Genomic DNA, 27,219 nt, shown 5'->3' on the forward strand with positions numbered 1-27,219 from the left:
TGTGTCAGCGTGTGGACAGCAGACATCAGGAAATCCCGCCCCCACTTAAAGCTGGCAGGACGATACTTAAAAGGGCAATGTACCTCATTGAGGTACTTAATATTTTGTGTATTGGAATAATAAAATGAATTTAACCTTACCTGTTTGGGTTTCCCATCGCTTCCCATTCACGCCAGGTGGAAAGGGCTGGATCCATGAGGTGAGTGCCTTTATTGCACCACTTGTGGGCCCAGAGGAGCAGGATTTCTTCATCCAGGCCCAACAAGCTCACCAGACGCGACAGGAACCCCGCGATCAGCTCACCCCCACCCCCATGGGGGAACCCCCCCCCCCCCACCTACCTGCGAAACTTCACCTGACCTCTAGCGACCTCCGATCGTCTTCCCTGGCCCCCCCTTGGTCTCTTCCCCGGCCCATGATCCCTCCCTCCCTCCGATCCCCGGCTGCGGCCTGTCAATCAGGCTGGTTGCCCAGGCACGAAACCCAGAAGTAAAATTTATTGGCCTCACACCCGAAAATCTTCACCCCCACCCCCGCCCCCCCCGGGCCGGCTCTCTTCCTGATTGGAAGTGAAAATTCTGCCTATTAAACCTTGGTTTACTCACTAGTGCTTTGTTTCACATTTTTTGTGAATTTTGTGCTCCTGAAGGTCAGGAATGTGACTGTTGGGAAATAGGACGCTGCTCAGTATCAACTAATTGTAGATCTGGTACAGCACGGGTTAGATACAGAGTAAAACTCCCTCTACACTGCCCCATCAAACACTCCCAGGGCAGGTACAGCACGGTTGGGTATGGAGTAAAGCTCCCTTTACCGCAGCAATGTGCCACAGCCTCCTCTACTGCACCCCGTGTGACTTTTTCCCATTTCCCACACCAGCTGTGTTCTGGCTTAGTGTCCAAACCTTTTGTCTTGGTGGTTCGCTTAACTATGTACTGTGGCACTCCATGGGCCACACATGTTTTGCTTTGAGAATGGAGTTTCCCTACTTGCTGCAGTAGCACATCTTGTGCTGATATATTTTTACGTTTGACACTGAAACATGTGGAGGGTTTACTCCAACCCTGCTTCTTTATACAATGCGAAGATGGTGGTAAGGGGGTAGTCACCCACCTTGTCTCCTCTTACACCTTTATCAGGACAACACTTCTGTGGTAAATCAAAGAACACTCCTATCTTAAATTATAGAAATTTTATGTATTTTACCTTTCCGGTTGAAGTTTGGTGATGTGAGTTCTCATGCATAACTTTCAGTATATATAAAGGACACATTGTGAACTAGGTAGGTATAAAAATGGAAGCTCCTGTTCTTGAGGGACCATTATATAAGAATGGGTTCTGCCGGAAAGTAGGTTACATTGTTTGATCTAATAATTAATCAGGCAAAGGGAGACTGTGTTCGTATTAAGGGGCAGGCGATGCATTGTCAGCAATGTCCACATCAGGTGTCACTACTCAGATGGCTATCTTCTACCATTAGATCTTAACAGAGTACAGTAGCACAGTGGCTATGTTACTACACCAGTAATCCAGCAGCCTAGACTAATAATCTAGAGAGTGTAAGTTCAAATCCCACCAAGGCAGTTTGATAACTTGAATTCACTTTTAAAATAAAAATCTGGAAATGGAAGCTGGTCTCAGTGACCGTGAAGCTGTTGGATTGTCATAAAATCCCATCTAGTTCACTAATGTCCTTTTTAGGGAAGGAAATCTATTGACCTTACCCGGTCTGGCCTATATATGTCCAGTCCCATACCAATGTGGTTGATTCTTAACTGCCCTCTGAAGTGGCCTAGCAAGTTACAGTTTTTTTTATTTTTCTGTGGGATGTGGGCGTCACTGGCAAGGCCAGCATTTATTGCCCATTCCTATTTGCCGTTGAGAAGGTGGTGGTGAGCTGCCGCCTTGAACTGCTGCAGTCCGTGTGATGAAGGTTCTCCCACAGTGTTGTATCAGACTGCAGTGGTTCAAGAAGGCGGCCCTCTCGGGGCAACTAGGGATGGGCAATAAATGCCGGCCTTGCCAGTGATGCCCACATCATGACAATTACATTTTTTTTTTAAATAAAAAAATCTTTTGACAGTACTGTAATCAGAGGCAGCTTGAGCTGGGAACAAATGCTTGTTGATAGCTTAAACTCATTGGGTTGAGTGGCACATCCAGTCATAATGAGAAGGTGGAACTCCCTTAGCATAAAGGCAGGCACTTGTCTCTACAATATATGAAAAATCTTGTGCTGTCTATAAAAACCTTACCTCCTGTTATGTTTTTGTTGTGTTTTTCTGTCAACTTTTTCTCATTTTATAAATTCCAGTGTCCACATTTATGGCAGGCAGGTAGGAATGGAAACCTGGAAAAACTGGCAAAGCGGAGCAGGCCAATCAATGGCCCAGGAGGCTGGTAGAAGAGAAAAGCAGGGTGACACTGTCTACCCTCACACCCCTTCTGCTACTCATGCACACTCTCTGTACCTCGTATATGTCCTTAATTTCCCTCATTATACCTCCTTCGTCTCTTGTTAGTTCCCAGTGTTTTTATTAAACCTTCTCATAGGTCCATATGTGTTTATTAATCACTATGATAGGTCCCAGTATGTTTATCGATCCCTCTGCCATATTAATTTATTTCCTCTGCGTGTGGTTTTGGTGTTTTTTCCCTTCCCCTTCCCTTTGTTCTGTTTATTTTTAAATATTGCTCAATTCTATTTGTTCCAGTTCTAATGAATTTCCAATGTCTTGTCTGTTATCGCCACGAAGCTGCCTGACCTGCTGGGTGTTTTCAACATTTTCTGTTTTTGTTTCAGATTTGCAGCATCTGCAGTGTTTCCTTTTTGTTCAGACATAACTCCCGGTCCAACACAGCTTCAAATTTAAAATTCTGTTCCTTGTGTTCAAATCTCTCCATGGCCTCGCTCCTCCCTATCCCTACAACTCTCCGAGAACTCTGCATTCCTCCAATTCTGGCCAGTTGTGCATCCCCGATTTCCTTTGCCCTCCAAACCCCCCACCCCGAGCGCAGTACATAGTTTTAAGATGTTCTTTGCATTTTTTAATTTGCACTATGGATAGGTAGAGGCTTTTAATCACCATTCTCATTGATGATGTGAAGGCCTACCTTCAGCTGTCTAGCTCTAAGCTCTGGAATTCCATCTCTAAACCTCTCCGCCTCTCTACCTCTCTCTGCTTCTTTAAGACACTCCTTAAAACCTGTCTCTTTGACCAAGCACCTGTCCTAATATCTCCTTATGTGGCAGTGTCAAATATTATCTGATAATGCTACTGTAAAGTACCTTGGGATGTCTTTGAATGAGCTGAAGTTTACGATGGAGGTAGGATGTGAGGCCAGCTAGGAGAACATTGGAATAGTCTAGTCTGACGGTAACAAAGACGGATATGACAACCTAATGGATATAATACTAGTGAACTGGAGGTCATTAATTCTTTCAAATCCCACAGTGGTAAGTTATGATATTGAACTCAATAAATCTGTGGATCAGCATGTCCATGAAAAGCTACCAGATTGTTGATTTTTAAAAAAAGAAACAAGCTGATTCAATAACCCCAGAGGGCAGCATATGGGTTAGGAAATGAAGGGGCACAAGGATGGATCCTTGAGTGTCACCAAAGGGGTGGGTAGAGAAGCCATTGGTGGAACTGGTCTATCGATAATTGGATAGATAAGAGTGGAAACAAGCAAAACTAGTCCCACCAAGCTGGACAATGGAGGAGAAGCTTTGGGGGAGGATAGTATGACTGCACCATAGGCCGCATAGAGGTAGAGGAGAGAAAATGCACCAAATACGCGGAAAATATTCTTTGTGACTATGGTTTGGGCTGTTTTGGTGCAAGTTTCAACCTGGGAGCTGCAGGAGAGATGGGCACGGATCTGGGAGGTGTCAACACAACTGTTAAACATAGATCGGGAGTTAATATCTTCAGGTCAGGACTGTACCACAGTGAGGGAGTCAACAGCTTCAAAATAGAAGGAAGAAAATTGGAGAGGGAACAAAAGTTTTGTTGAGAAGGAGGGAGTGTTGTGTATTGAAAGTTAATTTGTGATTCCACAAACTAATACTTCCTCTCCTTAGTTTCCTCTCTTAGCCGCATAGTCAATGTAAACTCAGGCAAACAAAGATGTGGCCAGCATTTAGCACAGTCAATGGAGCTGAAAATCAAACGCAACTACTTTTATGTCAAAACCTAGGACCTCAGGACCATCCCAGTTCATATAGTTTTGCAGTACTTTTTCTTCTTTATTAAGTTCTGCAGAAATTCAAAAGGAAAGTCACACTTTACATTGAACTACATGGACTGTTTCTGTGCTGTATGTTCTATGTCAGTATTAATGTTCCACACAAGCCTCCTCCATCCCTTCATCTAACCCTATCAGCACACCCATCTATTCCTTTCTCCCACATGTGTTTATCTAGCTTCCCCTTAAATGCATCTGTGCTAGTCGCCTCAACTACTCCTTGTGGTAGCGAGTTCCACATTCTAATCACTCTCTGGGTAAAGAATTTTCTCCTGAATTCCCTATTGGATTTATTAGTGACTATCTTATATTTATGGCCCCTAGTTCTGGTCTCCCCCCAAGTAGAAACATCTTCTTTACGTCTTCCCTATCAAACCTTTCATAATCTTAAAGAGCTCTATCAGGTCATCCATCAGTTTTTTTCTAGAGAAAAGATCGCCAGCCTGTTCAACCCAGTTTGTCTGGTAAACAGGAACTGCACACAATTAGTATGACCAGTTCTTTAACTGTTACCTTGCTGAATAGATAGGAACTCCACAAAAGTAATAAAGCAGTCAGGACAACTTTGTGATTCAGCGACCATGGAAATGACTGCAGAATGTGCCCCTCCCGCTTTGGAATCGGGAGGGGGAGAGCTGGCCAGAGCAGGAGAGTTACTAGAGATACAGGCAGCTTTTACAGTAAATCTTTTAGTTAAAGGAAGGACAGAGCTTGTATTAATATAGTGCCTCTTCATGTCCTCAGGATATCCTAAAGTTCTTTACAATCACTGAATTACCTTTTGAATGAATCAACACTCCAATTCCTTGTCACTCTCCTCCTCCTTCATCTCTCAATCATTCTGGTTGCTCCCTTCTTTCAATAGCTGCAATATCATTTTTTTGTACTGTGGTAACTAGAACTGATCCCAAAATATTATTTTCTGAAAGAAATCTATCTAATTTGCATTTAAATGAATCAATACTATCTGCTTTCGCTGGCTCCCTAGGGAGCCTGTTCCATAGAATGACCACTCACTCACTGAAATAATGTCGCTATTCCTTCCTGGTCCAATCTGCAGAGTAGGTGCGGTGGGTGGGCTTTGCAATTGACCCACCACTCACTGGCAATTTTTTTCTGCAAACACAGCCCGAGCTTGGGAGCTCACCACTAGGGTGAGTGGGAAATGTCCACTGCTGCAGCAGCTTAAAGGGGCAGGCAGCCTATAAGCCAAAAATAAATCCTGTGTCTAATGAAGTAGCCACTCCATTATGCCTGAATAGATTAGCCATCCTTCCTTGGATCTTCAAATTTTTGATGTCATTGTGCCTCTCTTAGCAACGCTGAATGTCTGTTGACTGCTAATGCTCTTAGTGTCCAGTGTTGCTGAGGCAATAATAATGGAAAATGCAATATATTGACTCCATTCTGAGTACTACCTCATCTCAATACGGTTCTGCTATCTGCAGAAGTAATGCTGGACGATCCTTATGACCACACAAGTGAGCAGGGATCCAGAGGAGACAGTCCCGCCCCTGCCCACCCGAGTAACATCAGAAAACTGGCATAACTTGAGAGGAAAATCTTGTATTGTATGTATAAGATACACAAACAATACAGTACCTGATTGAATCGTTTCCTTGCATTGTATATTTATAGGGTCTGAGAGACAACGCAATAGGTGGGGGGAGGGGAGAGTGGCAAGAGGAAAATCCCCATTGTTCAGTGGAGCCTATTATGTTTAACTAGTTGGATTCTGATTTTGATGGTAAATTTGGATTAACAAGGCATCTGAAAGTCTGTAATCCTTAAACAAATGTACTTTTTCCCCCTCTAATTTTTAAAATAAATGCAGTGACTATTGGAAAAAGAAAAAGAATAAGACTATCTTGAAGGGATTTCAGCTAGATTCGGCCTCAAACATCTCACTTTCTGTGAGTCTGCACAGAATCTTCCATGAGCCCATACGCTTCCAGGTCCAGAAGTACATCGACATCCTCAGGAAACTCAGCTGGGGCTTGAAAAAGGTTTGTTACATCGCAGCGTGACTTAGATTAACAATGGGTATTGCAGCACTGCAAACTGTACGTATACCTATTGTGTATCAGGAACTGCCTCAGATAAACATACAAGCCTTGAAATTCTACAGGGGTTCTCCCGGTTACGGCAGGACCGCCAAAATACAGCGGAGACACGGCATATCCGTTTTTCTGGGGTTCCGCTGGAGTTACGGAACGATACTAGGAGAACCCCCTTAGAATTTGAAGGCCACAATGAGTATGATTCTCATTGAATACAAGCAATTGATCAACCCTTCCCCTTCACTGGTATTGTACAGAATCTAGTGGACTAACTGCCCTCAACCTCACCCTCAGAGTAGAGAATTCCAATATACTGAAGCCTTCCTCTTCTCTATCAATTAATAGATTTTCAATGGACTGAACTCTTTTCATTATTATTTTATAGAATTTGAATGGACCAACCTCTTCCCTTCATTGATGCTGTATAGAATCCATTGAACTAAATCTTCCCCTTCAGTGATACTGCGGAGAGGTCCAATTGACTGCACAGCTTCCCATTCATATAAGACACAAAAGTTTGTTGACACAGGAAGTTGCCTTTAAGTTCAACAAGCCCATCCCTTATTGACTGATCTTGTCTTTATCTATGTCTTTAATCAAAGCCGTCTTCTCATGAAGAAACATTACCCTCCATTAAATAGAATCCCAGTGGGTGACACTATTCACTCCCAAAAGCCACAACCCCAATGCCTTGAATCCGATTGAATGCTGACTCCAAGATCTCATACCCTCAGTTTATTAAGTACTGGTTTGATGTAGGGTTTAGCAGCATGTTTTAGAAGTCGAAACATGTTTCTGTAAAACGTGAGTTTTGAGATTTCTCCCGCCCCACCTGCTGTTGGTTTTGTTTAGATTGCCCTGCTTAGGGTTGGAATAATTAGGCTGCAGTACAAATATATTTGAACCAGCCATTCAACATATAGATTATCCAGGTGTGAGGTTTCGGAACCAACCAACCACACTCATGTAGATGTTGTCAGAAACTAATTGGGAAATTGTAAAAGAAAAATCATGCATCATAAATTATCAAATACATGATAAAATACAGTCTCGAAAGCAAAATACTGCGGATGCTGAAAATCTGAAATAAAAACAGAAAATGCTGGAAAAGCTCAGCAAGTGAGGGAGCATCTGTGGAGAAAGAAACAGAGTTAACATTTCAGGCCGCAGACCTTTTTGTCTTTGACCTGAAACTTTAATTCTGTTTCTTTCTCCACAGATGCTGCCTGACTTGCTGGCTTCTCCAGCATTTTCTGTCATAAAATATAATAATATACAGTTAACTCCTTCCAAGGATGCTGAACCCAGCTCAGCTTCTGAATGTATCAGGAAATTAAATGCTGCCCAATTGAGTGATATGAACTTGGTTCAAACAGCCCTAGGCAAATAGTGTGCAACCATCTCGAAATTGAAGTCTCATACCATCTCATACCACTTCAGTTTTGCACCTTCCATAGTATAACTACAATCAGTGTGAGGCAGACTTTATAAAGCTCCTGGGAGGTGCAACTGACTTAATATACTTCATTTTTCACATTTTGATGTTGAGAGAGAGAGAGACAACTTTCCTTAAAACTTAGGCAGCTGTTCGGCACCACCAGTCGGCACAGTGCTGTGCATGTGTGTAGGTAAACACAAGCAGAACTCTTGTTGTTCCTGGTTAGAGAGTGACGAGGATTTGGCAGTGTAACTTGGATCTACTGGCCAAGTGTCGCCCTGAGTAGGTATCAGTCTCAAACCAGTACCTGTAATATAAATGCATTGTTAGCCTAGTGTAATTCAGTGTTCTTCATAACATGTACACTTAGGGCTAAATGTTACAACAATAAATCTAACTGGACTTGTAATCCAGAGGCTTGGACTAATTATCAACAAATGAGATAAATGACCAATTTGAGATCAAAATTCCTGATGGTTCCTGAGCCTATTTGAGGTACAGCAAACCAATCACCATGATAAATCTCTTGCCCTAATCATTATACACCTCCATCAGCAAGTTTAATAAGGGAGTCTATGACTGTGTGATTGGACTGCCTGATACTGGAGGATGAACGTTAACTTATTAAATTCCTCTGCTTGCAAGTTTAAGAGGTTAACCTGTTCACTTAAAATAAATTAATGCCTCTGTTAATAGTGGTCAGACGAATATCAAATGCATGCATCATTCATGCATCAATATTGTACAGTTATTTCCAGCTTTCAGTAAGTGCCCCTGTGAAGGGAACGGTGAACAATGTCTGTTTCTCATTCTATTCTTGTTTTAGGTAACTATTTAAAGAGCTCCTTACCTCAGTCTTTTTATCTCCAACATTCTACAGGCCTTTGAAACCTAAGCTTGGTGCCCCCTAACCACGACTTCCTCATTTCGCTAACATTCTCTCCTACACTTTTCAATCTTGGCACTACAGGTCTTGGATCTTCAGCCGAAGTTAAAATCACAGAAGGAGGCCATTTCGCCCATAACGTCTGTGCAGGCTGTCTGAAAGAGCTATCCACTTAGCCCCATTCCCCTGCCTTTTCTCCATTATCTTTTAAATATTTCTTTTTAAATATTTATCCACCTCCATTTTAAAATCACTAATGAATTCTGCCTCTGGAAGGCCAGGGCAGGATTGGCTTCCGGAGGAGAGATCAGGCTGGTGGTGTTTTACATAGTGATATCACAATGTGGAGAGTATAGTAAATAAGTTAAATGTTCAGTTTAATTTTTTTAGGGGTTATTCCTCCATTATTTCTAGAACCCAGAGTCAAAACCCATCACAGATGCACTCGCGACCTTCATCGATCTGGACAAGTGGATCCGACAGACACTGGATGTGGCAACTTTGACTAAGACCCTTTGGAACTCTCTTGGAAGCAAATTAACAGTAAGTAGGATGCAGCATGGATTTGTGAAAAGTAGGTCATGCTTGATAAACCTGATTGAATTTTTTGAAGAGGTGACTAAAGTAGTGGACAGGGGAATGTCAATGGATGTTATTTATATGGACTTCCAGAAGACATTTGATAAAGTCCCACATAAGAGACTGTTAGCTAAGATAGAAGCCCATGGAATCGAGGGAAAGGTACAGACTTGGTTAGGAAGTTGGCTGAGCGAAAGGCGACAAAGAGTAGGGATAATGGTAGGTACTCACATTGGCAGGTTGTGACTAGTGGAGTCCCGCAGGGATCTGTCTTGGGGCCTCAATTATTCACAATATTTATTAACGATTTAGATGAAGGCATAGAAAGTCTCATATCTAAGTTTGCCGATGACACAAAGAAAACCAAAAATTACAAAGGGATATTGATAGATTAGGTGAATGGGCAAAACTGTGGCAAATGGAATTCAATGTAGGCAAATGTGAGGTCATCCACTTTGGATCAAAAAAGGATCGAACAGGGTACTTTCTAAATGGTAAAAAGTTAAAAACAGTGGATGTCCAAAGGGACTTAGGGGTTCAGGTACATGGATCATTGAAGTGTCATGAACAGGTGCAGAAAAAAATCAATAAGGCTAATGGAATGCTGGCCTTTTTTCTAGAGGACTAGAGTACAAGGGAGCAGAAGTTATGCTCAGCTATACAAAACCTTGGAGGGATGATACCCAGACTTCAAGGGTTAAGTTACGAGGAGAGATTACACAAATTGGGGTTGTATTCTCTCGAGTTTAGAAGGTTAAGGGGTGATCTGATCGAAGTTTATAAGATATTAAGGGGAACAGATAGGGTGGATAGAGAGAAACTATTTCCACTGGTTGGAGATTCTAGGAGTAGGGGGCACAGTCTAAAAATTAGAGCCAGACTTTTCGGGAGTGAGATTAGAAAACATTTCTACACACAAAGGGTGGTCGAAGTTTGGAACACTCTTCCGCAAACGGCAATTGATGCTAGCTCAATTGCTAAATTTAAATCTGAGATAGATAACTTTTTGGCAGCCTAAGGTGTTAAGGGTTATGGGCCAAAGGCAGGTATATGGAGTTAGATCACAGATCAGCCATGATCTTATCAAATGGCGGAGCATGCTCGAGGGGCTGAATGGCCTATTCCTGTTCCTATATTCCGAACACAAGTTCTTTCTTTACCCTGTTGTAGCTTGTTTTCTTAGATTTAACAAGTCATCTCTGGGAGGACCCCCATTACCTGAGTAGCTCCTGACTCATGGATGATAATGCAGTCCTGGTGCAGTGAGTGCACAGCACTTCAGATGCATAATGGGGCCATCATTTACACACACACAAATTGGGGCCTTAATGAGCTTTGCTTACAATATGTTTGCAGACTCTAAGTGCCGGCAGTGCTTAGGACACGGGCACTGTGTACAGCGGGTGCTGAGATTTTTTTATTCTTTCATGGGATGTGGGCATTGCTGGCGAGGCCAGCATTTATTGCCCATCCCTAATTGCCCTTGAAAAGATGGTGGTGAGCCGCCTTCTTGAACCACTGCAGTCCGTGTGGTGAAGGTTCTCCCACAGTGCTGTTGGGAAGGGAGTTCCAGGATTTTGACCCAGTGACGATGAAGGAACGGCGATATATTTCCAAGTCGGGGTGGTGTGTGACTTGGAGGGGAACGTGCAGGTGGTGGTGTTCCCATGTGTCTGCTGCTCTTGTCCTTCTAGGTGGTAGAGGTCGCGGGTTTGGGAGGTGCTGTCGAAGAAGCCTTGGTGAGTTGCTGCAGTACATCCTGTGGATGGTACACACTGCAGCCACAGTGCGCCAGTGGTGAAGGGAGTGAATGTTTAGGGTGGTGGATGGGGTGCCAATCGAGTGGGCTGCTTTGTCCTGGATGGTGTCGAGCTTCTTGAGTGTTGGAGCTGCACTCATCCAGGCAAGTGGAGAGTATTCCATCACACTCCTTACTTGTGCCTTGTAGATGGTGGAAAAGTTTTGGGGAGTCAGGAGGTGAGTCACTCGCCGCAGAATACCCAGCCTCTGACCTGCTCTTGTAGCCACAATATTTATGTGGCTGGTCCAGCTAAGTTTCTGATCAATGGTGACCCCCAGGATGTTGATGGTGGGGGATTCAACGATGGTAATGCCGTTGAATGTCAAGGGGAGGTGATTGGATTCTCTCTTGTTGGAGATGGTCATTGCTTGACACTTGTCTGGCGCGAATGTTACTTGCCACTTATCAGCCCAAGCCTGGATGTTGTCCAGATCTTGCTGCATGTGGGCACGGACTGCCTCATTATCTGAGGGGTTGTGAATGGAACTGAACACTGTGGAATCATCAGTGAACATCCCCATTTCTGACCTTATGATGGAGGGAAGGTCATTGATGAAGCAGCTGAAGATGGTTGGGCCTAGGACACTGCCCTGAGGAACTCCTGCAGCAATATCCTGGGGCTGAGATGATTGGCCTTCAACAACCACTACCGTCTTCCTTTGTGCTAGGTATGACTCTGAGTGGACCTCAGAACTCAATAATGGAGGTGTAAGGTGCACTGCAGCGCTTTGGGCTCTTCATACCCCATAATTGGATACATAATGTTGCTAGCATGCCTCTCATCTGATACAAACATATGAAAAAGGACATGAAAATATCAGCTGGTCCATCCAGCATCTCCAATCTAGCTTCAAATGACCCAGCATTCACAGCCTTTTGGGGGAGAGAGTTCCAGATTTCTACTACCCTTGGTGTGAAGAAGTGGTTCCTGATTTCCCTCCTAAATGGACTGGCTCTAATTTTAAGATTAAACCTCCTTGTTCTGGATTCCCCCACCAGAGGAATAGTTTCTCTTTATCTGCCCTATTGAATCATTTTAGACACCTCAATTTGATCACCACTCTATACTCAAGGGAATACAAGTCAAGTTTATGAAACCTGTCCTATTAATTTAACTCTCTAAGCCCTGGTATCATTTTAGTGAATCTGCGCTACATCCCCTCCAAGGCCAATATATCCTTCCTGAGAGGCGTTGCACAGAACTGAATGCAGTACTTCAGATGGAGTCTGACCAAGGCTCTTTACAACTGAAACATAACTTCCTCCCCTTTGTATTACATCCCTTTTGAGATAAAGGCCAACATTCCATTAGCCTATTTGATTGCTTTTGTACCTGTGTACTAGCTTTTAGTTATTTGTGTACGTGAACTCCCAAATCTCTTTACACCTCCACAGTTCCTAGTTTCTCACCATTTAGATTTTAGAATTAGGGATGGGCAATAAATGCTGGCCTTGCCAGTGACGCCCACATCCCATGAACGAATTTTAAAAAAAAGATTTTGTCTTCCTTGGATCCAAAGTGGATGACCTCACATTTCCATACATTGTTACAGATTTCCCACTCACTTAATGTGTCTCTGTCCCTCTAACTTCCTGCTCCCATCTGCACTACCTCCTCTGCCTCCTAACTTAGTGTCATCTACAAACTTGGATATACAACTCTTTCTTTATCCAAGAGGCCTCAGTATAAATCCCTGGGGAACACCACTTGTCACATCCTGTCAATCAGAGTACGTTCTCTTTATCCCTACTCTCTGTCTCCTACCTTACAACCAATTTCCAACCCATGTGGCAAGGTTGCCTCCAATTCAGTGCCCTTTCATTTCTGCCAATAATCAGTTGTGCGGAAAGACTCCCCAAACAGACGGGAAGCAATGACTGTGAAACTCCCCATTAAATCCGGGCCCCTCACGATGATATTGTTGGTCCTTTTTAGGAGATTGAAATGCTAAAGAGGAAATACTTGGTTGGAACATTTTTTTAGGAAGGGAGCTGTGTGTTGCCCTCTATTGTCACCAGCATTTCGGATCAGGAACCAAAATGGTGAAATGAGCTAAACTCTGCTCCTCTGGATGGCAGCCATGCCCGGGGGCTGAAGCCTTGCTGAATCAACCGCCACTTCCCATTCTCTAAAATTAGCCTACTCTGTCACTACAACTTTTAAATGGTGCAAATCTTTTTTTAAAACTCTGGTGAGTTATTTACTCTCTTTCTGATGTAACTCAATGTTCCATTCCCTGGTCACAGGATCAGAGAACATGAGCTGGTTACGGCCGGTGCTGTTGGGTGATGCACAGTTGAGTTAATGGGAGTTGGGGAAGTGATTGGGTGGGGGAAGGGGATTGGAAGACGAGAAACTGGAAGGTGGCAAATAAGATCCTTTTGGTAATCACTGTCCCCCTTAATGACTGGAGTGGCTGGGAGTTAACTGTTGCATGGTGCATTGGAGGTAATTTTGACTTTGGGTAATAGTGTCTTCAATGGAAATGAAAATCAGGAGAGATGTATAACGGCAGCTGATATTGGCCATTTTACACCATCACCCAAAGTCAAAATTACCCCCATTGTGCGTGGAAGGAAAGAGAAAGAATCTAATACGGTCCCTTATCTATCTCTAGCTAGCACCATATAGGACCAAACTACCTACCGAGTCTTGTAAAATGTCTCTGGGGAAAATGCTATTAGCAACATAGGAACAGGAGTAGGCCATTCAGCCCCTCGTGCCTGCTCCGCCATTTGATAAGATCATGGCTGATCTGTGATCTAACTCCATATACCTGCCTTTGGCCCATATCCCTTAATACCTTTGGTTGCCAAAAAGCTATCTATCTCAGATTTAAATTTAGCAATTGAGCTAGTATCAATTGCCGTTTGCGGAAGAGAATTCCAAACTTCTACCACCCTGTGTGTGTAGAAATGTTTTCTAATCTCGCTCCTGAAAGGTCAGGCTCTAATTTTTAGACTGTGCCCCCTACTCCTAAAATCCCCAACCAGCAGAAATAGTTTATTTCTCTCCACCCTATCTGTTCCCCTTAATATCTTATAAACTTCGATCAGATCACCCCTTAACCATCGAAACTCCAGAGAATACAACCCCAATTTGTGTAACTCTCCTCGTAACTTAACCCTTGAAGTCTGGGTATCATTCTAGTAAAGCTACGTTGCACTCCCTCCAAGGCCAATATGTCCTTCCGAAAGTGCGGTGCCCAGAACTGCTCACAGTACTCCAGGTGCGGTCTAACCAGGGTTTTGTATAGCTGCAGTATAACTTCTGCCCCCTTGTACTCTAGTCCTCTAGATATAAAGGCCAGCATTCCATTTGCCTTCTTGATTATTTTCTGCGCCTGTTCATGACACTTCAATGATTTATGTACCTGAGCCCCTAAGTCCCTTTGGACATCCACTGTTTTTAACTTTTTACCATTTAGAAAGTACCATGTTCTATCCTTTTTTGATCCAAAGTGGATGACCTCACATTTGTTTACATTGAATTCCATTTGCCACAGTTTTGCCCATTCACCTAATCTATCAATATCGCTTTGTAATTTTATGTTTTCATCTACACTGCTTACAATGCCACCAATCTTTTGTCATTGGCAAACTTAGATATGAGACTTTCTATGCCTTCATCTAAGTCATTAATAAATATTGTGAATAATTGTGGCCCCAAGACAGATCCCTGCGGGACTCCACTAGTCACATCCTGCCAATGTGAGTACCTACCCATTATCCCTACTCTCTTTCGCTCAGCCAACTTCCTAACCAAGTCCGTACTTTTCCCTCGATTCCATGGGCTTCTATCTTAGCTAACAGTCTCTTAAGTGGCACCTTACCAAATGCCTTCTGGAAGTCCATATAAATAACATCCATTGACATTCCCCTGTCCACTACTTTAGTCACCTCTTCAAAAAATTCAATCAGGTTTGTCAGGCACGACCTACCTTTCACAAATCAATGTTGGCTCTCTCTGATTAACTGAAAATTCTCGAGGTGTTCAGTCACCCTATCCTTAATTATAGACTCCAGCATTTTCCCCACAACAGATGTTAGGCTAACTGGTCTATAATTCCCCGGTTTCCCCCTCTCTCCTTTCTTAAAAAGCGGAGTGACATGTGCAATTTTCCAATCCAGAGGGACAGTTCCTGAATCTAGAGAACTTTGAAAGATTATAGTTAGGGCATCCGCAATGTGCTCACCTACTTCCTTTAAACCCTGGGATGGAAACCATCTGGTCCTGGGAATTTGTCACTCTTTAGTGCTATTATTTTCTTCATTACTGTTGCTTTACTTATGTTAATTTTATCGAGTCCCTGTCCCCGATTCAATATACGTTTTCTTGGGATTTCCGCATGCTATCCTCTTTTTCAACAGTAAATACTGACGCAAAGTAATTGTTCAACATGTCTGCCATTTCCCCATTGTCAATGACAATATCCCCACTTTCAGTTTTTAAGGGGCCAACACTGTTCCTGACCACCCTCTTTTTCCTAATATAACTATAAAAGTTCTTCGTATTGGTTTTGATATCCCTTGCGAGTTTCTTTTCATACTTTCTTTTTGTAGCCCTTATTATCTGTTTTGTGACCCTTTGTTGATCTTTGTATCTTTCCCATTCGCCAGGATCTGTGCCATTTTTTGCCTTTTTGTATGCCCTTTCCTTATGTCTTATACTGTCCCTTACCTCTTTAGTTGTCCATGGCTGTTTTATTTGGCAAGTAGAGTTCTTGCCCCTCAGGGGTATAAACCGATTCTGTATCACGTTAAATGTTTCTTTAAACATTTCCCACTGATCATCAGTCGTTTTACCCATTAACAGATTTGCCCAGTTTACTGTGGACAGTCTCTGTCTCATCCCATTGAAGTCGGCCTTGCCCAAGTCTAAAATCTTAGCAGCTGATTCACTTTTTTCCCTTTCAAACACTACATTGAACTCGATCATGTTGTGATCACTATTGTATAGATGTTCACGCACAGTTAAGCCGTTAACTAAATCTGGTTCATTACTCATTACTAAATCTAGTATGGCTTGCCCCCTTGTTGCCTCCAGGACATACTGCTGTAGAAAACTATCCCAGACGCACTCAAGAAATTCACTACCTTTCTGACAGTTGCTAGTCTGCATTTCCCAATCTATGTGAAGGTTAAAGTCCCCCATTAAGACCACTATGCCTTTCTTACACGCTTGTCTAATCTCTGCATTTATACAATCTAGCACTTCAGAGCTGCTGCCAGGGGTCCTGTACACAACTCCCACTATAGTCTTAGATCTTTTCCTATTTCTCAATTCAACCCATAAGGTCTCTGTTGGCTGCTGACCTTTCGTTATATCCCCCTTTATCATTGAAGTGATTTCATCTCTAATCACCTAAGGCTACTCCTCCCCCTCTTCCATTTTCCCTATCTCTCCTGTAGACCTTATAACCCGGTATAATTAGTTCCCAATCCTGACCATCCTGCAGCTATGTCTCTGTAATAGCTATCATGTCATACCCTCCAATTTGAATTTGAACCTGTAGTTCATTTAATTTATTCCTTATACTCGTGCATTTGTATATAGAACTCTTAGTTGGGCCACACACCCTAGCCTGACCTTCTAGTTAACTGTTGAACATTATAAAGTTGCAGGAACTTCTGCTAGAAATTATATGAGTCAGTAGACAGGTTCTGACATACTTGTGCTGTCAGAGGCTCATAGACTCTGCACTTGGTGACCACAGCTTGTCAAAAGATTGAGTGTTTCCCTTTTTTTACACAACCTTCCTATATTTAGACTTGTCAGTACGTCAATAAAGACCCGTTGATGTCTCTCATACCAATAGTTGGGCAAATTACTTGGTGAGGAGTGGCATCTGGATACTGTGAATTCTGCACACTCACTGTGTAGTGTGATTTGATGCCCAATTTTTAATATTGATACCCTGAGGGAACAAAATTGCTGGTTTCTGAGTGATCTGCAACAGATCACTTACCCTAACTATACATCTACTGGGCCAGTCTATGCTTGATACCATGCACTGCCCAAACTGCTCATTCTCCAGCTTTCCGTGCTGAAGTGTGCTAAATTGTATGGGACCAACTTCCATAACCTTTGCCCCCTGGCAACACTCATGCCCTGGTCGCAACTGTTAGGAAAAATGGGACTGACACCTCTAACACCAGCTCTCTGCCCCTTTGGTGACACCCTGGGATTTCTAGGGCTACCTGTGGATGCTGGGGTGGGGGGGCACGGCCTACACCAGCAACAGGTGCAGACCCAATGATATGTTAATGGAGGGGATGAGGGATGTTTCCGGCCCACCCGTCTCGTTTCTGGCCCACCCATCTCGTTTCCTGTTCTGTGGCCATCGGGTGTCCCATGAAGCTGCCATTAGTTGAAGAACTCCTTTTTTTCCAACTTACCCATTGGATCTTAAGGAGTGTAATCAGACGAAAATTGATACCAAGCCAAAGGAGGGTAGGTGTTAAGCACCCTCTTAAAGGAGGAGAGAGAAGTGGTGAGACTGAGGTTTGGGAGGGAATTCCATAGCTTACTGCCTAGATGGCTGAAGGCACGGCCACCAATGGTGGTGTGCAGAAAGTGGGCAATTGACGAGGCTAGATTCGGAGGAACGCAGAGTTCTCGGAAGGTTGTAGGGCTGGAGGAGGTCACAGAGATGGTGTGGGGCAGGGCCATGGAGGTATTTGAACATAAGGATGAGAATTTTAAAATTGAGGCATTGGTGGACTGGGAACCAATATAGGTTGGCGAGCACAGGGATGATGGGTGAGTGGAACTTGGCACGAGTTAGGTTACGGGCAGCAGCGTTTCGGTTGAGCTCAAGTTTATGGAGGGTGGAAGATAGGAGGCTGGCCAGGAGAGCATTGGAGTAGTCGTGTCTTGAGGTAACAAAAGCATGGACTTAAAATGCCCTGAGTTACTTACCGGTCCTGGAGCTGCCAGGATCATTGAGACTGATGGCTCAGTGTCAGACCCCATTCTCCACCCTGCGATGAATGGCTCGGTACCAAAGGCTCATGGGACCTGTGGAACCATACCCATTAAAGGTCAACTTCTGCAAGTGAGAAGGGGGAGAAACATACTCTGTGATGTTCACATTGTGGCATGTTGAGGATGATGTGTGGTAGATCCATGTACACTCTTCAGCGTTCATTTCCATGTTTGTTTACACACAATTCTTCTCTTTTTAGGACCTCTTGTTTCTCCCAGAGCGTCGGCTGCGCGAAGACAGTAAAAACATTCCACTTTCCTTCGCAGATGGCAGGCTCTTGCTCTTTGATGACAGCCTGGTGATCATTCAGGTAAAGGGCTCTGCGTTCAGGGAAATGAACAGAGGAACGGTTTCATTTGTTCAATCTAGTGTGGTGCTCCGGTTTGGAAATAATGGAATGGAGAGCACGCACATACATGGAATATTGAATACCTGGGAATGAGTTACAGGCTGGAATCTGATCGAAGGGTTCAGATGGTTTCCACTGGAAATCAGGGATGCACAAGAGGCCAGAAAAATTGGAGGAACGCAAAGTTCTCAAAGGGTTGTAGGGCTGGAGGAGGTTACAGAGATAGGGAAGGGTGAGGCCATGGAGAGATTTGAACATAAGGATGTGAATTTTAAATTCGAGGCGTTGGTGGACCAGGAGCCAATGTAGGTCAGCGAGCACAGAGGTGATGGGTGAATGGGACTTGGTGGCGGAAAAGTTTTGGATGAGCTGAAGTTTATGGAGGATTGAAGATGGGAATCTGGCCAGGAGAGCATTGGAATAGTAGAGTTTGGAGGTAACAAAAGCATGAATGAGGGTTTCAGCAGCAGATGGGCTGAAATAAGGGCAGAGACGGGTAATATTGTGGAGGTGGAAGTAGGCAGACTTTGTGATGGAGAGACCATGGGATCGGAAGCTCAGTTCAAGTCAAATAGGACACCAAGGTTGTGAACAGTCTTGTTCAACCTGAGGTAGTGGCTAAAGAGGTGGATGGAATCGGTGGCTAGGGAACGGAGTTTGTGGTAAGGGCCAAAGACAATGACTCTGGCCTTCCCAATATTTAATTGGAGGAAATGTTTTCTTATCCAGTACTGGATGTCGGACAAGCAGCCTGACAACACACAGGCAGTGGACGGGTCGAGAGAGGTGGTGGTGAGGTAGAGCTTGGTGTCATCAGTGTTCATGTGGAACCTGACATGTTTTTGGATGATGTCATCGAGGGGCAGCATATAGATGAGAAATAGGAGGGGCACAAAGAGAGACCCTTGGGGAACTCCAGAGGTAACGGTGCAGAAGTGGGAGGATAAGCCATGGCAGGAGATTCTCTGGCCACGACTGGATAGATAGGAATCGGGCAAGAGCAGTCCCACTCAGCTGGAGAAGGGAGAAGTAGTGTTAGAGGATGGTATGGTCAACTGTGTCAAAAGCTGCAGACAAATCGAGAAGGATGAGAAGGGACAGGTTACCAAGGCTACCGTCACAGGATGTCATTTGTGATTTTGATTAAAGCGTTTCAATACTGGAATCTAATCGAGGGGTTCAACAGTTCATTTCAACAGTTAGAGTTGAGAACCTTCAAAGATTCAAACGAGGCTGAAACAGAGGCTGAGTATAAGTTGATTAGTATTCCAAATGATTATTTTTTGCACATATTCACTCGGGAATCTCTAAATTATTTAAGGAACAATTGGATGCCACAATAGGGGAAGGAAACCTGCCGTCCTTGCCAGGTCTGGCCTATATGCGTCTCCAATCCCACATCGACATGGTTGACTCTTAATTTCTCTCTGAAGTGGACGAGCAAGTAACTCAGTTGTATTACCACCTCCTCGGAGAAACTAGGGATGGGCAATAAATGCTGGCCTTGCTAGCAATGTCCACATCCCAAGAATGAATGAAAGAAACCTAGAGGGCTTTCAATAGCGATGAACGAAGATGGCCCGAATGGACTTCCTCATCTGCATTTCTCTTGTGATCCCATTAATTACAATGTAAACCTCTATAAAGGAACCCTATGAGCTATCTCTTTGAGGCCCAAGATGGCAGATGAAAGTTGGCCAGGAAATAACAGGAATCAGGCTTTGTGTTTTTGAAAAAAAAACAACATTTGGGGAATTTCATTTCTATTAGGTGTTGAATTTTACATTTTTTGGACTAACCAAATTTTCAGCTTTTCAAGGCCCCTCTCCCCATGCAGCAATGAACTCCATACAGGAAAGTGCTGACTAGTGAACCAGAACCCTTCCAGTCCCCTGACCCACCACTGCCTGGTGTCAGAAAAGCACATCTACTCACCTCCAATTGGATAAATTGACGCAATAGGTTCGGATCGCGAAGACCCCTTCGCCCATTTGACCTCATCTCTTCAGAATACTGACCCTACTGTCTTCCATTACACCTTTTAATATCCTTCTGAACAGGTGGGCAGGACCTTGGTCCAAAGCACTTCCAACAATACAGCACTGTCTCAGTAAGAAGGAAGAATGAACTTGCAGTTAAATAAGAGATAGGAGCAGGATTAGGCCATTTGACCCTTCGAGCCTGCTTCGCCATTTAATGAGGTCATGGCTGATCTGATTTTTAGCTCAGCTCCACTTTCCCCCCTTTTCCCCAATTCCTTTGACTCCCTTGCTGATCAAAAATTCAGTCTTGAATGTATTCAATGTCTCAGCCTCCACAGCTTTTTGGGGGTAAAGAATTCCAAAGATTCACAACCCTCTGGGAGAAGAAATTCCTCCTCATTTCCATCTTAAACGGGCGACTCCTTATCCTGAGACTATGCCCCTTAGTTTTAGATTCCCCCATGAGGGGTAACATCCTCTCAGCATCTACCCTATCGAGTCCCCTCAGAATCTTATACGTTTCAATAAGATCTCCTCTCATTCTTCTAAACTCCAATGAGTATAGACCCAACCTGTTCAATCTTTCCTCATAAGACAACCCTTCCATACCTGGAATCAACCTAGTGAACTTTCTTTGAACTGCCTCCATTGCAAGTATATCATTCCTTAAATAAGGGCACCAGAACTGTATGCAGTACTCCAGATGTGGTCTCACCAGCACCCTGTACAGTTGTAGCATGACTTCCTTGCTTTAATACTCCATCCCCATAGAAATAAAGGCCAATATTCCATTTGCCTTCCGGATTACCTGCTGTACCTGTATGTTGACTTTTTGTGTTTCATGTACGAGGACACCCAGATCCCTCTGTACCACAGCATTTTGTAGTATTTCTCCATTCAAATAATATTTTGCTTTTTTATTTTTCCTCCCAAAGTGGATGACTTCACATTTTCCCACATTATATTCCATCTGCCAAATTTTTGCCCATTCGCTTAACCTGTCAATATCCCTTTGCAGACACTTTGTGTCCTCATCACAACTTGCTTTTCCACCTATCTTTGTATCATGCCTTATATTGCCTTTCATGATCTCATGCTTTACAATCAGTGAGATAAATTATGTTTTAGTGATGTTGGTTGAAGGATAAATATTGGCCAGGAGACCTAAACTTCTAAACTGCCATGGGACCTTTAACATCCACCTGAAATGGGGCCTCTCATCTCCCTCAGTACTGCACTGAAGCGTCAGCCTAGATTATATGCTCAAGTGTCTGGAGTGGGGTTTGAACCCACCACCTTCTGACTCAGAGGTGGGAGTGCTACCACTGAGCCAAGGCTGACGATATTCAAGTGCCAACCTAGATTATTGGCTCAGACCCTTCTTTGGCTACTTAGTGCCTCTGGCATTATTTGTTGTGGAATTATTTACCCTACTCTTTAAGTTACTTTTTCCTTTCTTTCCCCAGGGTTCTGACAGTAGCAGCTACAAGCTTGACGTGCTGTGGGTGGAAACACCGGTTGACACGAGCTCCGAAAGGTGAGCAGAAAGGGGTTTGATGCAACATAAGTGGATTGCTGCTTGGTGTGCCCATGGGGAAAGGGAAAGGGAAAGAGGTATATGCAGTAAAATTCCTCTTCATTTCCACCCTCTTCTGTAGGCAGTAGCTCATGCTGGTGTACTGTGCCATGATTGGTAAGTACTGATTCACATGAGTCTGTATCATGATGCCAGCAAGCTATTTACATAAGAACATAAGAAATAGGAGCAGGAGTAGGCCATACGGCCTCTCGAGCCTGCTCTGCCATTTAGTAAGATCATGGCTGATCTTCGACCTCAACTCCACTTTTCCGCCCGATCCCCATATCCCTTGATTCCTCTAGAGTCCAAAAATCTATCTATCTCAGCTGTGAATATACTCAACGACTAAGCATCCACAGCCCTCTGGTGTAGAGAATTCCAAAGATTCACAACCCTATGAGTGAAGAAATTTTTCCTCGTCTCGATTCTAAATGTCCGACCCCTTATCTTGAGACTAAGACCCCTAGTTCTACACTCTCCAGCCAGGTGAAATAGCCTCTCAGCATCTACCCTGTCAAGCCCCCTCAGAATGTTATATTTTTCAATGAGATCACCTCTCATTCTTCCAAACTCCAGACAGTATCGGCCCATTCTTCTCGATCTCTCCTCATAGGACAACCCTCTCATCCCAGGAATCAATCTAGTGAACCTTTGTTGCACCACCTCTAAGGTAAGTATAATCCTTCCTTAGATAAGGAGACCAAAACTGTACTCGGTACTCCAGGTGAGGTCTCACCAAAGCCCTATACAATTGTAGTAAGACTTCCTTACTCTTATACTCCATCCCCCTTGCAATAAAGGCAACATGCCATTTGTCTTCCATCTCAACAAAATGTATTTGTTTTGTTCAGGAATCAATTGAAGATCTTTGTCCCAGAGGAAGAATTTATATTCAACACACAAGAGACCCAGGAAAAGGTGAGCAAAGAATTTGGACACTCTCGAAGAGTTCAGGGGAAACATGGGACCTTGTCACCTCTGAGACCTGAATTCCAATGTAGTTCAGACTGATGGGATGGTAGCCCACCTTTCTGGCTGCTGCGGGATCCTGTGTGAAATGCATTTTGTCACTCAGAATAGAATTACACTGTTTGGCGTAAGAATACATCACAAAACTGCCTGTAATTGGCTCAGAACTCTCATTCTCAGATCGCTGTGTGGGAAATGAAAGCTCACTGGTGGTTTGGAGCATGAAGTGAACACGTACGGCAGACTTCTTCTGGTTGCTATGTGCTAGTGACAACGTGCTCTGCATTAGCTCACTATTGCCACTTTGACTCATTTGGTAGAAGAACTCGGGCCTCTGAGTCAGAACGCCTAAGGTTCAAATCCACTCAAAGACTTGAGCACGTAATGTAAGCTGATGCCCCAGTGCAATTATAGGGGAGTGCTTCATTGGTGGAGGTGCTGTACTTTGGATCAAATGTCAAGCTAAGGATCTGACCACTGGTTTAGTGGACAAGATTCGATGGCACTATTTATAGAATCATAGAATCTTACAGCACAGGAGGAGGCCATTCACCCCATCGTGCCTGTGCCGGCTCTTTGAAAGAGCTATTCAATTAGTCCCACTCCCCTGCTCTTTCCCCATAACCCTGCAATTGTTTCCCTTCAAGTTTTTATCCAATTCCCTTTTGAAAGTTACTATTGTATCTAATTCCACCACCCTTTCTGACAGTGCGTTTCAGATCATCATAACTTGCTACATAAAAAAAAAAATTGGCCTCATCTCACCTCTGGCTCTTTTGCCATTTACCTTGAAGAACACGAGGGGATTCTTCCTGTGTCCTGGTCAACATTCCTCTCTCAACCAACACCACCAAAAACAGATTAACTGGTCATTTATCTCCTTGCTGTTTGTGGAGTGCTGCTGTGACCAAACTGGTTGCTTACGTAACAACAGTGACTACACTTCAAAAGTAATTCATTAGCTGTGAAGTACTTTGGGACATCCTGAAGACAAGATAAAAAGCAAGTTCTTTCTTTTGTTTGCCATTCCTAGTGAAATCCTAAATTCATTCTTTTAGAACACACTTGGACATAGCGATAGAGAATTCATCCCGGAACATTGGTCTCAATAGCTTCACCCTAGGGCTAATTTTAACTCTGGCTTAAATGGGGAGATAGTGGCGTTAAAATTGGGCAGTGTGCCATGCAGGCTCCACCCAGTTGAACCGTGGGGTGAAGAGTAAGAGTTCTGAAAAAGGTAAGTAAAGAATTATTTTTGTGGGGCCCGGAGAAGCAGGAGTTCACCCCCGGACCTACCTACCTGACTGTCTGTTGGGTTGGATTTCCAGTCACCCAATATTATGCTGGCCCAAAGCTGGCGGGCTGCAGTGGGGACGCCCATTTAGGGCATACAGCTCACCGGCAGAACGTTAATGAGGCCTAGCCCTCGAAGCGGACCTAGTCTCCCACCGGCAGGATCAGGCGTCCAGCCCTCGCATTCTTGGCCCGCCGACCGCCCACTTGAGGGTTAAAATCTAGCCTCTTGTGTCTAATCTAATGCTCTCACTGACTTGAAAGTGTTGCACACCACCCATTGTAAAATGCTCCTGACCATTTACATGCTTTTTGCTTTGATGCACCCAGAATTAACTTAAAATGCATCTCTCTGTTCTTTTAAAGGATTTGTTTCATTGAAAACAGTGTGAATGTGAGGTGACAGAAGCAGGTCATAGCTTTTCATCGAGGACAATCTTCTCGCCTCTGAGTCAGAAGGTTGTGAGTTGAAGTCCCACTCCAGGGTCTTGAGCACATAATCTAGTTGGACACCTCAGTGCAGTACTGAGGGAGTGCTACACGTTAACCCGAGGCCCCGTCTGCCTCCTCAGGTGGACGTAAAGGATCCCACGGCACTATTCGAAGAAGAGTAAGACAGTTCTTGTGCCCTGTGTAACATTTATCTCTCGAGCAACACTACCAAAAGGAGACTATCTGGTTATTTATCTCATTTGCTGTTTGTGCAACCTTGCTGTATGCCAATTAGCTGATGTGTTTGTCTACATTACAACAGTAACTACAGTTCAAAAAGTACTTAATTTGCTCTAAAGCGCTTTTGGACGTCCTGAAGTCCTGAGATATATGTGTATGTATATATGTATGTATGTTCAAGTTCTTCTTCAGATTTTCAAGCCTATCCCATTCTGTTCTTTTGATTCACAGATTGTGTGGTTTTGGAAGTTGAACCAAGCCGTTCGCCAGCACTTGGCTGGCAAGCTGGATTTCCCTTTATGGGGTGAAGGAGGCGGTGAGAATTCATGCAACGTGCCTGACTGTCGATTTGCTTCCTATGCTTTTATCAACAGCCCTCGATTCAAGGACGCAGTGTATGAAGGAGACTGGTATTGGGGGAAGCCCCAGGGCAGGTATGCGTTCATTTGGAGTTTGTTAGCCTTTTCACCCAAGCCCCTAACTGTAAAGTACCAAACAGAAAAAAAATGCTCAAACTTGCTTGGAAAGTTTTTAGTGGTGCAGTGTTTTCTGAGCAAAATTAAGTTTTGCTGTCAGCTGGCTGTTATTTTTTTACTGATCGATGTATGTACAATGGGACCTCCTTTTATATATGCTCCCATTAACAGTCTTTGTATTGATCTGTGAGATGTGGCAGTTGTGAGTTCAGTGCAACACGCTGTAGGGAGCAGTGAGAGAGGAGCTGTGATCGGCTGTAGGGAGCAGTGAGAGAGGAGCTGTGATCGGCTGTAGGGAGCAGTGAGAGAGGAGCTGTGATCGGCTGTAGGGAGCAGTGAGAGAGGAGCTGTGATCGGCTGTAGGGAGCAGTGAGAGAGGAGCTGTGATCGGCTGTAGGAGCAGTGAGAGGGGAGCTGTGATTGGCTGTAGGGAGCAGCGAGAGAGGAGCTCTGATCGGCTGTAGGGAGCAGTGAGAGAGGAGCTGTGATCGGCTGTAGGAGCAGTGAGAGAGGAGCTGTGATCGGCTGTAGGAGCAGTGAGAGGGGAGCTGTGATCGGCTGTAGGGAGCAGTGAGAGAGGAGCTGTGATCGGCTGTAGGAGCAGTGAGAGGGGAGCTGTGATTGGCTGTAGGGAGCAGTGAGAGAGGAGCTGTGATCGGCTGTAGGGAGCAGTGAGAGAGGAGCTCTGATCGGCTGTAGGAGCAGTGAGAGGGGAGCTGTGATTGGCTGTAGGGAGCAGTGAGAGAGGAGCTGTGATCAGCTGTAGGGAGCAGTGAGAGAGGAGCTGTGATTGGCTGTAGGGAGCAGCGAGAGAGGAGCTGTGATCGGCTGTAGGGAGCAGTGAGAGAGGAGCTGTGATCGGCTGTAGGAGCAGTGAGAGGGGAGCTGTGATTGGCTGTAGGGAGCAGCGAGAGAGGAGCTCTGATCGGCTGTAGGAGCAGTGAGAGGGGAGCTGTGATTGGCTGTAGGGAGCAGTGAGAGAGGAGCTGTGATCGGCTGTAGGAGCAGTGAGAGGGGAGCTGTGATTGGCTGTAGGGAGCAGCGAGAGAGGAGCTCTGATCGGCTGTAGGGAGCAGTGAGAGGGGAGCTGTGATTGGCTGTAGGGAGCAGTGAGAGAGGAGCTGTGATTGGCTGTAGGGAGCAGTGAGAGAGGAGCTCTGATTGGCTGTAGGGAGCAGTGAGAGGGGAGCTGTGATCGGCTGTAGGGAGCAGTGAGAGAGGAGCTCTGATCGGCTGTAGGGAGCAGTGAGAGAGGAGCTCTGATCGGCTGTAGGGAGCAGCGAGAGAGGAGCTGTGATCAGATGTAGGGAGCAGTGAGAAGAGACCATTGATTGGATGTAGTATTGGTGTTAAATTATGGTTCTCAAATTTTGCTGCTTCTCAAATCTTTTGCCAGTTTATCACTAACTCGGTCAAAGATCTGAAGAGCTAATGAAAAGTTTCTTGGTTAATAAAGATTCCACCTTTCTGTCTAGCTGTATTACCTCTTGGTCTGTCCAAACGCCCTGGGCCACTAATGAAATATCTTGTCAGGTGCAATGCACTTCAGAGTACAGGTTGAGGAAAATGTCAAGAGCCAACCATCTTAACGGTCTGATCAGGTGAAGTTACAGTGTTCTCGCTCCTGTTGGCTGAAAAACTGGTCTTTGGAACTGGCCAGTTCCAGACCACATTTGGCTAATGTGGTTCCTAACTCCAGAACTGACAGCGGCCGGAGGGGGAAGGATAAATTTACTATTGGAAAATGTTTTTTTTTAAAATCATGGACCAGAATTTGCTGTAGCAGGGCAGCTAATGGTGCCTGGTGTTAGTTAGACTTACTCCTGCACCCTTCAGCTCAAAAAAATTTTTGCCCACAAAGTTGCTGAAAGTGCGAGCCAATAATAGCGCAGCGA

General features: G+C 44.3%; 1 protein-coding gene across 1 annotated transcript in view; it reads left to right on the forward strand.

Annotated features, from left to right (window-relative positions):
- Positions 1–27,219, forward strand: part of LOC137311965 (ALS2 C-terminal-like protein) — a 134,920-nt gene that overhangs the window by 28,294 nt on the left and 79,407 nt on the right. Inside the window, exons 7-12 of the mRNA XM_067978779.1 lie at positions 6,086–6,257; positions 9,050–9,178; positions 18,204–18,314; positions 21,802–21,872; positions 22,766–22,832; positions 25,080–25,282. Coding sequence (XP_067834880.1) covers positions 6,086–6,257; positions 9,050–9,178; positions 18,204–18,314; positions 21,802–21,872; positions 22,766–22,832; positions 25,080–25,282 — 753 coding nt within the window. The remainder of the gene's footprint in view (positions 1–6,085; positions 6,258–9,049; positions 9,179–18,203; positions 18,315–21,801; positions 21,873–22,765; positions 22,833–25,079; positions 25,283–27,219) is intronic.

The sequence above is a fragment of the Heptranchias perlo genome, chromosome 3 (genome assembly GCF_035084215.1).
Source record: "Heptranchias perlo isolate sHepPer1 chromosome 3, sHepPer1.hap1, whole genome shotgun sequence".
NCBI lineage: Eukaryota > Metazoa > Chordata > Chondrichthyes > Hexanchiformes > Hexanchidae > Heptranchias > Heptranchias perlo.